The following is a 12811-nucleotide window of genomic DNA, read 5'->3' as shown; positions in this document are numbered from 1 at the left end:
TGAAAACCTCAAGGACAGCAGTTGCACAACCTTACTAAGCAACCTGATCCATGCTACAATGATGGCGTGGAAGTTTCTCCTTCCATCCAGTTTGAGCCTCTTGTTTCTACTTATGCCTGCTGTCTCTTGTTCTCTTACAACACATCATTGAACAGCTAAAATCCATTTGAGCTGAGTTGCTATAAAATTACAGGTTTTGTCTTCTGACAAATGTTAACTATCACAACACATATACCCACAAAACAGACTACTTTCTTGGTGAAACATGCTAGCCTTTAAAATTAATCTTTTTTTCTTTGGCAGAACAGATGCATGTACAGGCATACATACACGTACACACACATACAGACATACGCATATGCATCTATACTGCCAAATGAAAAAGGTGGGTTTTTTTCAAGAAAAAGAACAAACCAAGATCTGCAAGACACAGACTTAAGACCTCTAGAGCTTTTCTGAGGAAATGGGAAATTATAAACTGGTTCAAAATCTTGACCTGTAACTATGACATTTTCTGTGAAAAACAGATTATCCTATAAGTACTTTGCATGACACAAGGTAGTGATGAGGTGCACCACTCATGTTTATTACAAGCTTAGTAGAGCCATCTTGAAAAAAAACCCAAACCCAAACAAAGCACCAAGATGACAACTTAATCTGTGATGATTTCATATGATTATTTTGTTTCCTACTTTAGTCAATGGACCAGATTAAGTCCTAACTTACTGTTCTTAGTCAAAGATGCTTATAACCCAGATCAAGCCTTCCATCAAAGCATTTTGCTTACAATCTGTTATTTCCAGTGTGACTGACAAACAAGTAGCATCAGGTGATCTATGCTCCAGCTCCTTAGTAAAATGCATCGACTTTCTGACAGGTTATCCGAAAAGTTACTGAGAAAAATGCAAGCTAAGGAATCTAGAAGAATTTTATGCCACTGAAAAAGACCCCTTCCTTATAATTATTCTGACATAATTTTGCTTTTTCAAATGGCTCACCTGTGAAGATACATATTTTTTAAAAATCGGATTAAAAGGAGCCTTGTTTTTATATTAAAATGACACTGAAGAACATATCAGTTGATAATTTCTGTTGCTGCTGTGATTTTACTTATGGAAGAAACTTGTGTTTTCAAGAGTTTGCACAGATTTTTGTTCTGATAATAGAATTCAACTTGCATATCATTAAAAAATGTTTTTAAATATTTCTGCAATTTTGCAGCACTTACTACATGAGTGACTTTCAAGGTATCACCATCAAATCTGCACAAGCTTGCACTATCTTCAAGAAAAGCATCACATTCTTCTAATTCTTGAGCATTACAAGGTGGGTTTTCCTTTTCAGGGTTTGGATTCTGAAATAAAAAAAGACAATGAACTACACTGGAAATCCAAGCAACTGAATGTCTGTCTGTCTGTCTATCTATCTATCTATCTATCTATCTATCTATTCCTTTTCATAACAAAAAAAGTTCAACAGAAAAGGAAGAATCATTTGCATATCCTTACATACTTAAAGATCAAACTATTATGTACTTACTCAAAATGAACAAAACCATTTCTGCTGTGGAGGACAGCATGAGTAGTAGGTACAACAAAATCTGTTTCAGTTTAAGGAAAGGTACATAAGCCACTAAAACATGGAAAAAAAGTTCCCTTCTGTAAGTAACAAAAGTATACAAGCCTGAAAACTTATGCAGGTTTAGGAAATTTATATTAGTGTAAGCTTCTTTTAGATTCCCATCAGAAATGCTATTTAAAAAATGGATTAAGTCATTCTACAAGTAGCTCTAAATACATGCCTCCTTTTAGCTTTGCTAATAATTATTTAAAATTAATAATTTGTTATGTATATTTTTAATGCACTCAAAACAAGAAAAAAATGTCACTTTTACAACTAATTTGAGAGGAAGATACAACGCTACTGTAGACAGAAACAGCTTACTTTTGCTAATGACATCTTCCTTGGAGAATTTTCAAAATCACAAAGCTATGTTACCTTTATCATATATTTAAAGAACTAATTTCATGATAACTGAAAGGGACCTTTATTTAACAGAAGACAAAAATACACGCTTCCTTGTTAAGTATGAACTAATGTTGCTTCTTGAACAAAAAAGACACCGTCTTGACAACTAATATAAGCTGAAAGCTGAGGCCAAACAGAATTTGTAAGGAAAGATCAGACTGGGTACTGACTCAATTCATCTGACAGGGAGAAGTTCTTGAGTTCCTGTGCTCATTTCTTCAACCATTTCAGCTGATTATCAAGAACTTTATTTTGGTTTAGTCCACAAAGAGAAAGAGATCAGCACTTTTTTTTTTTTTTTAATTGTAAGACAATTTAAGTCCAAAGAAAACAAACATGAAGAGATAAAGAAACATGCTTAAATGACAGAAACCAGGAAAATTGAGTGTCATATATTGCAGGCTTAATATACTCCACAAGACTTAACATAGGGTATCTGTCTCTTTATAGGCTAGACTTTGGGGTTCCCCTCTGGTTTACTGTTTTATTGGGTGGCTTTTAAAAAACCTTACAGGTAAACATCATTACCACAAGCAATTGAGATGACCAAAAAGAATCCATCCCTTTTTTATATATATGTAGCTGAAGTTCGAGTATAACAAAATACATGACATTTATTTAAATGAACAGTTCCCTAAGGAAATAATTTTTTTTTTACGTGATCATTGTTGCACACATACTGAAAAGTTGATTATTTTTTTTTTTTTTTTTTTCACACTTTAAGCTCAGTATGAGTTACAAAAGAAAAGAAATTTTAAGTTCCCAATAAATCCATGGTCAAAAGGTGTACTACAATATCTTGCCCACAGATAGTGGGGGTGAGAGGGAAGAAATCAATTTATAGCACTAAACAGTTTATTTTAATAACACTTTTCAGCCTTATTAAAAAAAGTAATAATCCAAAAGTAATATATCAAGACCCACAGAGAGTCACACTTCACAAGTTTGAGACGAGATGCCATTTTCTAATTAAACCAAAAGGGGAAGTATCAAGCAAACAACAGCTAAAAATTACATTTTATTTTGGTTTAAGTAGACTCCTTGTATAACAATAATGCCAGAGAGTTAACGAGTCATACTTATGCTTTCCTAAATTTTCCTTTTTAAAGTGTCATTTACACTCACGGTTTATAAGTCAAGTATAGTATTCCTAGGAAGACAGTATAAAAGTGTTGCTAACCTATTGCTAAACAAGATTAAAAATTACTTAAATCAACTACGTTAAAAGAAACTGCCACATAAGTGGTGGGAACAAAGTTTATCTTCAATGCTTAATCAAACTTCTGTTTTGGTGCAGACGCTATCATAAGCTAAATACAGTCCCCAGTGAAGATTATATTAGTGTTCAAAGTATATTCACAACTCTAGTGTCATTAGTTTGTTAAAAGTTTCAGTTGAAAATGAATGCAGAGTTAGAATTCTGAATAGTAAATGGACAGATAAGCTCTGTCAATGAAGTGCAAATTAGGATATCAGGAGAAGGCAATATGCAAATGTACAAGAATTTTAAATGTTTTATTTTCAGCTCCTTACCATTACTTCAGAGGTAAGATGCATCAGGCTTTCAGTTATTTCAGAGCATTGGGAAATGTCCATAATGAATTCTCCTCTTGTGTCACCAACTATTAGCTCTGGCCACCGGGGTCCCTCATTTTTCTTAATTAGAGAAACTTCCAAACTAAAATGCAAATAGAATACAAACAGTAGTACACGAAAATACTGCATCCATTTCTCACATTAGTCAAAAAGCTCTAAATGTAGGTTTGAGCACTTCTTCTCTCCAAACTGAAATAATAATGAAAATCACATAACAGAAACCATTAGCATTCAATTTATAAAATAAACTATTCTAACAGAAAATATTCCGAAGAAAAACAGACCAATGACATGAGATTTTTAAAAGTTTAAGAACAGAGAAAATGTATTAATGTAAGTGTCCTCAGGGTTTTCAATGCAAATGCAGTTTCCCCTGAAGCAGTCTTATTAAAATAGTTTAAATACTGTAGATCACCTGTAAAGAAATCTATTCAAAGAGTAACAGAACTACAGAGTACCTACAGAGGTTTATCTGAAACCTATGAAGTGCTTAATAGGGCTACTTAAGTGTGCACTACCTTTATATAACATCTAGGACAAAAACATTTGTATTTTATAGACCTCAGAAATACCACAATAGTTAATTATCTACATTGTGTATCTAAAATCATATCTCAGAAGAGGTGTGATTTCTGTAACCTATAAAAAAACCACAAACAAATTGAAGACAACCTTGTATAACCATCAGGAACGACTAACCAAATAGAAAACAAGAGACTTAGTACCAACACATTTCATTCTATTTAATTATTGCGTTAGACCAACACATGGATATAATGATAAAATGAGAGTTAGTTTTATAATATTTACTTTTATGTCATTTCTGCAATGACAGTCTTTTACCTGACAGAACAGGAACACCTTCCAAGTTACTAACTCCTGCATTAAAGCAATAACTATTCGGTGAATTCTGAATCAGTTCCTGAAGCAATTACATTGGTATTAGAAATAGCAGACTTTTACAGAAGACATCTGGAGCACATTTTCGACTTTTAACCAACAGAGTTGAAGTGGCATTGCTATACCTTTAGACATTAATAACAGAGTGCAACTTACTATTTCAAAATGTGTAATTACTGTTTCCCATTAAATAGAAGTCTGAGACTCATGCAATATTGCTCACTCAATTGAGTAATAAAAAAATTGAGTTACTCAGTGGAGTTATTTTTCACCATTATATCTAATAATCAATGAATGAAAAGTCCCATTTTAGTATATAGTATTAGTATAATCTCTATACAAATATTAGTCCCTCTATTTAATACTTTTGGAGAATAACTATCTTTTATAACTAACCTTTTGGGAAAAAGCCAAGACTTTTGATGAGGGAAGCTTAAGGAAAAATCACAGAATCATAGAATATCTTAAGTTGGAAGGGACCCAGAAGGATCATGGAGTCCAAATCCCTGCTCCTTGCAGGACTACCTAAAAATAAACCATATGACTATCAAAAGAAATCGAAAAAAATTTTAACTGGGAATGCCTTGCAGAAAATGTCACACTAGTTTTATTATTATAACCAAATCTCACAAGGTCTACACACCTGTACACTTCATATAGAAGTTTAAACAATGCAATAATGAAAAATATCAAGCTTGACTAAGCACTCAGAGTCAGTATTATCTCTACCATATCTGTTTTTCACTTTGTATTTTCAACTATTATGATGGTAATTATCATAGTATTACATACAAAGCAATATGCAAAACAATCATAAGATACAGTATCTCAAACCTTCAACACTACTCCCCAATTTCCATACATGGGGAACAGTAGTGAAAATGTATATATTTACAAGTTGTAATTTGAAACTATAATGACTTTTGGGTTTTTTTTTTCCTTTTTTCTACCTGAAACTCAGACTTGAGTGTCAGAAAGCTATGGTTAATATAAAGTCTATTGTTCACTGAGTCCTCTCAAAATACCTCCTTAGATGGCCATATTTTCCATAACATTATGGCTGGGAACACTACTGTACCATTGAAACAAATCTGTATTCTCCCCACTTACTGCATGCTGGTTCAGGTTTATAAGAATAAAGTTTGTGCATCTCAAAACCTCTGAGAGGAAACAAAACTGGAAACTGCAGACCAAAAATGTCAAATGGAGACCCAAGGACAGATCTGAACTACACAAAAAGTTACAGGCTTTTTTTATTATCAGAAAGCTTCACATATGCAGAAATTATTTCTTGAACTGGGACTCTGAGACAGAAAACTGAAGTGCACGCACTCTCATAAAATAGGTATTAGATACTGAAAAGTGAAGGGGATCAATAAAACCATCTGCCCTGCTCTAAAGCTCTATCTGGGTAAAAAACTCCTGAAATTTTCCTATTGTATGATTACCTTTATTACAATATATTGCATCTAGAATAACTGAAGTGTAAAAACAGTAATAAATCTACAGCAAAAAGGGAAAAAAACCCAAAGCAGCGCTGAATTTAAAACAAAAGGTAAGACAGACTGAAAGATTTTTTTACAAAACGATGTCGCTGAAATTTGATTCTTGAATTGCTGGAGTCAAAAATAAGATTTCCAAGAAATATGCATGGCCAAAGGGACAGTTTTTCTTCAGAAGAAATCACTACAGCACAATCATATTTTATTGCCGAATGCACAGCCACAACAACTTCTACACTACTAGATTATTAGGAATTTCTTTTAACACCTGTACATTTTTGCTCAGAGCAAGTATTTGGTGACTCAATCAAAGAAAGTTCAAAACCTAAAAAAAGTCAGGAAATAAGAACTCAGAAGTTTTCATTAGTAAGTTTAGTTTATGTTAAATGCAAAATGGACTGTAATGCAAGTAGCAAATACTGTTATCTGGTATTTATATTTTTCAGAACCCACAGTGCTTCAAAGTAAAACTATATTGGATATTAATGACTGGTATTAGAAAAGAAGAGACCAAGCAGAGAACAACAGAAGACATATCAAAATGCCTTGGAAATGGACACCACTAATGCATTCCCCTCACCCCTGTCCCATGTCCAGGAGGTAGGTATACTGTTGACATTACTACATTAGGAACTTCAAGGCAGAGTTTTTCTTAACCAAAGAAATTATTGATCCTTAAATCTAGTTAATAGATTTAAGTACTTTTGTTGCACTCATGTACTGGCTTTGGCTGGGATAGAGTTAACTTTCTTCATAGTAGCTCGTGTGATATGTTTTGCGTTTGGTTTTGATTTGGATAAAAGACAAATATGATTAGTGATATAGGCAAGTTTATATTTTGCCAAATTTATGTTCTTTATCACAGAGTATTTGCAAAATTTTCTCAGTGAGAAAAATGGATTTTTATCTTATTTAAAGGAAATACCTCTATTTCCACAGAAACAACTCCTTTCTCCTTACATTTTTTCACGATGATACCATAAACGGAAATTACTCTTTAAGCAACATTTAACCAAACCTGCTTGTTTCAAGAAATAGTGGCTGATTACTTTATCCTAGAAGAGAGCAAAAGCAGTAAATGTCCAGATACGTATTATATACTGACAGACCTGGTTGCTTTTCTTATGCTTGTTGGAAGATCCAAGACAAATTCCATCATAAACCATATCTAAACTATGAAACTTCAAACAGTTTAACTTATTGACCCATTTCCTTGCATTCCCCCTCCCCTATCAGCCTGTATCCCTTTTGCCACACTTTATCTCATGTTTAAATAATTTCTTTGGTTCAGAACTTAGCCTGTAGTTCTGTATTTACAGAACGATCAATACAAGCTGTTTTCAGTCTGCAACCAGTGTTACATGTCACAGAGCTTGTGACAGACTAAACCTTAGGGGTGGAATGTGATTCACTGAACAAACCACTAAAATGGAAGATTCCTGTTGGAGGCTGGCAAGGGGATGTGCCCATGACCCTCAGGAAACAATGCAAAGAAGCTGACCTTATCTCAAGACAAAGGGTGGCTATCAACAGCTGAGTGGATCAACCAGTGATGTAAATGCTTCTTGAGTTCATGAAAGGAGTATGAATATCTCCTGGAGTTAGCCAGACCAGCAGGGGGGGAGTGAATACACTGCTCAGCCCAGGCACAGTATAAAAATTAGACAGCCAAAGAATTTGGAAGAGAGCAATGGGCTGGAGCTGGCTTCAAGCCACTTGCTCCTTTCCGGCAATTAGGGATGCCAAGTGTTGTGAGGGTGAGCATATTACAGAGACTGGTAATGGAAATCATATCGGTATGGTGACTAAACCATGTATTGCAATTGCTATATTTTGCTAACTGTAACTTTGATTTGTGTCAAGTTTTCAGTGTATTTTGTATCACCCTGCTAAATCAGAAACTCTGTGTGACATCAACTCTCTTCAAATAAATTCGATCATTACACTCTCCATGTGTGGAATATTTAAAAAAACTTGGTCGGAGAGTATTGAACTCTGACAGGTCAACACATTACAGTGGCAGCTCAGAACAAACTGGCACAAATGCCTTCTATATCCAAATAGCTTCTATATCTTAAAAGGAGTACCAGAGGTAGCCAGATAAAAAAAGATTAACTTTTCATCCTGTAGCCCACTTCTGTAATATGGCCTCTAACAAGTTTAAGAAAAGAAAAAGAAATCTCACAAATTTAATACTGTAACAGGCACTGAAAAACAACTGATTTAAATTCATTCTTATTTAAGTATGGACATTCCTACTACTCTGAACTGCTTTTGTGATTACATATTTATTATAATAGCTGTGATATTAACTAAGGCCACAATAACTACCAAATGTATAGATGGCCAGAATTGGTTAGAATACTTCACCTGTAGCGCAGAAATGTATGGATGCCTAAACTCACAGATATTACAAGTATTCTCTTTGAAGAACATGGACAACTATCTTGTACTAAGTCTATACATATCAATATCTAATAGCTGTGGACTTATGCACAAATCCCTACTTGAACATTAAAGAGACTAATTTTCTGGCTATTTGGAAAAAATGAAGTTTTTCTTCAGTATTACAAAATATTACTGAATTTACTTACTGAATTTATTACCAAAATTTCATAACTATATGATACACTATCTTTATGAAAATCATTTAACAGTTTACCTATTCACTTTTCCACTGTGATCCACTAGAATTGAATGGACAAGATTATCACTTTGAGAATAATAAAACCAGGTAGCCGTACAAACAGGACATTAACTCTGGCTGCCAATAAACACAGGCAAAACATGTGAAAATACTGTAAGGAGGTTAAGCATTATGAGCATCAACGTATCCCTAATCCTGCAAAGAACTGCTTCACAGCTTACTAGTAGAAACTCTCGATTTCCTAGTTTGATACAGATTTAGCTGTCAGTACAGACAGTTAGACATAATGCCTTTTTTTCTGAAATAAAACAATTTATTATTTTGGAAAGGTTGTTCTGTGTTGTAGAAAATAGCTGGACACACAGTTTACAAGCAAGTAACTGTAAGAGGAAGGAATTACTTTCACAATTAGCTAAAGAAATGGTATTGTGAGACAGCATTGCAAAAGCCAGTGAACTGTTTTCAGCAGAGGAGATAAATTCTTGTAGGAAGAGATGCAGAGTGTAGCACTAAATGAGTCCATTCCCACAGGGGCCAGAAGTCAGATAGGGTATACACTTTGAAATCAGTTTTTATCAACAGAAAAACTAAAAACGGCATACAATACCTTTTGTTCTCTTTAATTATCCATGTGCAGCTTTCATGGTCCACAGATGAATAGAGTTTTCCTTCCATCAGAGGAGGTTGGTCTTTCAGTGTAACACATATGTTATCAGGGGAAAAGAGCACTTTTATGTCATCCTTAGTGATATCTTGAGGAATGTGAACTGTTATTGTCACATCATCTTCAGTCTGCTGCCAGTAATAGAGAGGGTCTACAATTGGAAACATGCAGAAAAATATAAACTAGATTACAAGTGCTGTCCTGTATTCCACAGCATGCAATGTTGGGAGACAGGGAATAGGAAGTTTGTGGAAAAGTGAAAATTAACTTTTACTCTGAACAATTTACATAAAATATATTCTGATTATAAAATGGAGAAACATTTTGTTAGCAATAAGTTTCGTTTGTGTCTGTCATCTAGGGAGCAGGTTTATATTCATGTCTATACTCAAGTATGCTGATAGAGTTATACAATGGGCATTAACTATTACTCTAAGTTTATTGTAGCATTACAAAATTGATAACCAAAATGTACTTAAACACACTGAAACATTAGTGATTAATAATTTAGTTGAAGAGACATCAGGTGAAGTGGTACTAACAAGTGCCTGCATGCTCAGAAGTATATGCCATTCACAGATGTGAACATTTTTTGACTGACTATTCAACAGAAATTAATTTAGAAGACCAAATAGTCTTCATCTGCCTCAGCTGATGGAGATAAAACAAAACTGCCTGCCCAGAGGTAATGACTGACTTTTGCCCTTGGTTCTAGGATCTGCCTGATGTCTATCTTGATTATTAAACTGCTATAAGAAGTAGCCTTTTAAGAGAAATATTTATACAAAAGGAAGTCTATGACAGCATGACTGGGTAGTACACAGCTGGTCATGGAAAACACACAGATCCATTCACTTTCTAAAGAGCAATCTTGTACATGTTACCTTCCTATTTAGAGGAAAAAGTACAGATAGACCCTTTGGAAGCCCTCAAGTTGTCACAGTACCATACAAGATTTCCTTGATCTAAGGTTCGTATCAGCAACCATGACTCTGGAAGGACTCTTACAGTGTTGCCCATTACCATGAGTTTCCTGTTTGCAATGGATCTGTCACAGGTGCTACAAATACACTTCCCAGAAACTGTTAGCATCTGAGATATGACAGCATTCAAAATTCTGAACTTTGACACAGATGGTATCTGATATTAAAAATCTTAATTTATAAGTAAAATGAGTGACACCAAAAAAGTAGTTTAGACTTCCCTTCTCCCCCATCTTCAAGACAGCCTTCTCATGTCAAAAATGTGCAGAGGAGACTATGAAAGAACACATTAAAAACCAAAATACCAATGTGCAACATAACTGCCTTAGTATTTCTTTATCTATTGTTGTAAGCTTCTATCAGAAATAGAGTACTATTGCTAGCACATCTTGTTTCATTATCTGGTATATATTATGCCTACAATTTTATATAACCATGCAACCAAAACTGCAGCTTACATTAGGTTTAGCAAAATAAATTCTCTCTTAAAGAGATATTAGAGTTCCCTCTAAACTAGGAGTTCAGGTTTCAGTACTTTCTCTACCATTAGATTCTTATGCCATGAGAAGTTTTCTAAAGGTATTGCTGCAAACAGTACTCCACCCAATACAGATTTCTGGGTTTTGGCAATATCGTAAGTGCACATACATGCATGAAATGAGCTACGCTAAGTGCCATGTAGTCTTTACTGTGTTTCTTTAATCACTCCTAGCATACAACTCAAGCAGCAATTAAAATCCTTAAAGCATTGAACTTGTTAATTCAGGTGACAACTGCACAGACGTTGCATTGTGGTGTTCAGTGCACTGAAGAACTCCTTTGCCTCAAAATTTATACATACAGACTGTTCTTAACACAATTATATGTACGTCACAGTTATCACAGTGTGTAACATTAATACATTCCAGAAAATTGATCTTTTTGCATTGTTTCCCGAACAGATTTTTGCACCATTCACAGAGACTGTGCTAGTATCACGCAGTTAGGATTGGTTGATTAACCAATGCCTCATACTCAGAAGCAAAAGATGAGATCTGAAATAACACAACTACATAAACATAGACAGTAAGAGCTCAGTGATGTTTAAGATAAAACAACTTTATTAATAGGTTTTTCCATACTTAATTTTGTATTGATCTTAAAGAAAAAAAAAGTATGGATGCCTTCTGCTGAAGTTTTTTTTCTGAACTGTTTTTTCACTGAAGATAGTCTTTTACAGGATTCTCATTCTTTAAAAAGAAAAAGTTGTTTGCTGGATTTTTTTTAAATTTAGAAAGGCAGGAGTAAATTACACATCAGAGAGCTTTCAGATGAACAACTAATTGGGGGAGTCAGTGGGTGCCACACTGAACTCTCTCATCTAGAAGTCTGGTTTCTTAATTTGAGTAAGTCAGCCAGATGTTTAAATTTAGGTGTTACCTTAGTAATCCAACTGCTAGTAAAAACTTAGTATAGTTCTGTTTGTAAAATATCCTTTTTCTTAGGACAACAAAATTGTTTAATGGTCTATCCAAAAAAGCTTCTCATTTAAGTTTATGGACAATACAACTCCCCAGGGTGAAAACAAACAAAACAAAAGCCAATCTGTCCTTAAAAAAACATAAAAATCTGGAAGGTAGATATGAAGACATTTATTGCTAGAGTTTCCAAACAGATGCTAAACTGACAAGCTATTTTCTAAGACAAAAGAGAGAGCAGCCTATCATAATCTGTCAGGTAAGTCTTACCTTTCTTCTCATTTGCTGCTTTTGCACTGTCATTTTCTTCTAATTTGTCATCTTGATCTTGCATAAACTTGAACGGTTTGTAGGAAACAATCATTAAACCATCCCCACTCGGCTCTATTGCTGCATAATGGGGGACTGATTTTCCTTGTAAAACTCTCCTTTTAACGATTTCATATCTGTGATCACCTATAAAGTTAAAAAAAAAATTAAAATCTTAGTGGCAATATTTTTTGAGAAGACAAGTCATTATAAAAAAATCTCATTACACTTTAAAATACTAAGCAATCCTACCAGTTAAATCATAGTACCATAGTTTAAAAAGAAATTTCTCTTCTGTTTTCTAACGAGTTTGTTAAATATGTAGACCCTAAAATTAATCTAACATTGCCCTTTTCTCTCATGATGGCTTTTTTCATCACAGGTAGCCCAGCAATTCACAAAAACACTCATAGCCTCTGTACAAACAAGCTTTCCAAATACTTTCTGAGCTTCTGTAAAAACTTGAGAAGTGATGAAATAGCTAGTGCTAACACTTTATTCATAATGGAAAATGCTGGTCTTCCTCAACTTTTGTAAAACACTGCCACTTAAAAGAGAGTCACAACCCTCTGAAGTACCACACAAGATGTGAACAGAGCTAACCACTGCTTCCATTCATATTTATTTTCACGCTTCCATTTTTTGTTCTTTGGTAATACAATAGTGGTAGGTGTGATCACTTTGTCTAGACAGCCAGACGTGACAGAGACTCTCACAGTTGTTGG

At 34.2% G+C, this 12811-nt stretch overlaps 1 protein-coding gene across 4 annotated transcripts in view; it reads right to left on the bottom strand.

Annotated features, from left to right (window-relative positions):
* The window catches only part of NUDCD1 (NudC domain containing 1), a 55002-nt gene that overhangs the window by 15849 nt on the left and 26342 nt on the right, over positions 1–12811 (bottom strand). For all 4 annotated transcript variants that reach the window (XM_074898523.1, XM_074898521.1, XM_074898525.1 and 1 more), the window contains 4 exons: positions 12048–12233; positions 9281–9488; positions 3562–3706; positions 1229–1354 (listed from right to left, as the gene is read on the bottom strand). In XM_074898523.1, the coding sequence (XP_074754624.1) occupies positions 1229–1354; positions 3562–3706; positions 9281–9488; positions 12048–12233 (665 nt within the window). The remainder of the gene's footprint in view (positions 1–1228; positions 1355–3561; positions 3707–9280; positions 9489–12047; positions 12234–12811) is intronic.

Source organism: Athene noctua, chromosome 2 (genome assembly GCF_965140245.1).
Source record: "Athene noctua chromosome 2, bAthNoc1.hap1.1, whole genome shotgun sequence".
Classification (NCBI taxonomy): Eukaryota; Metazoa; Chordata; class Aves; order Strigiformes; family Strigidae; genus Athene; species Athene noctua.
Note: the sequence above shows the minus strand (reverse complement) of the source record. Positions and strands in the feature narration are given on the sequence as shown.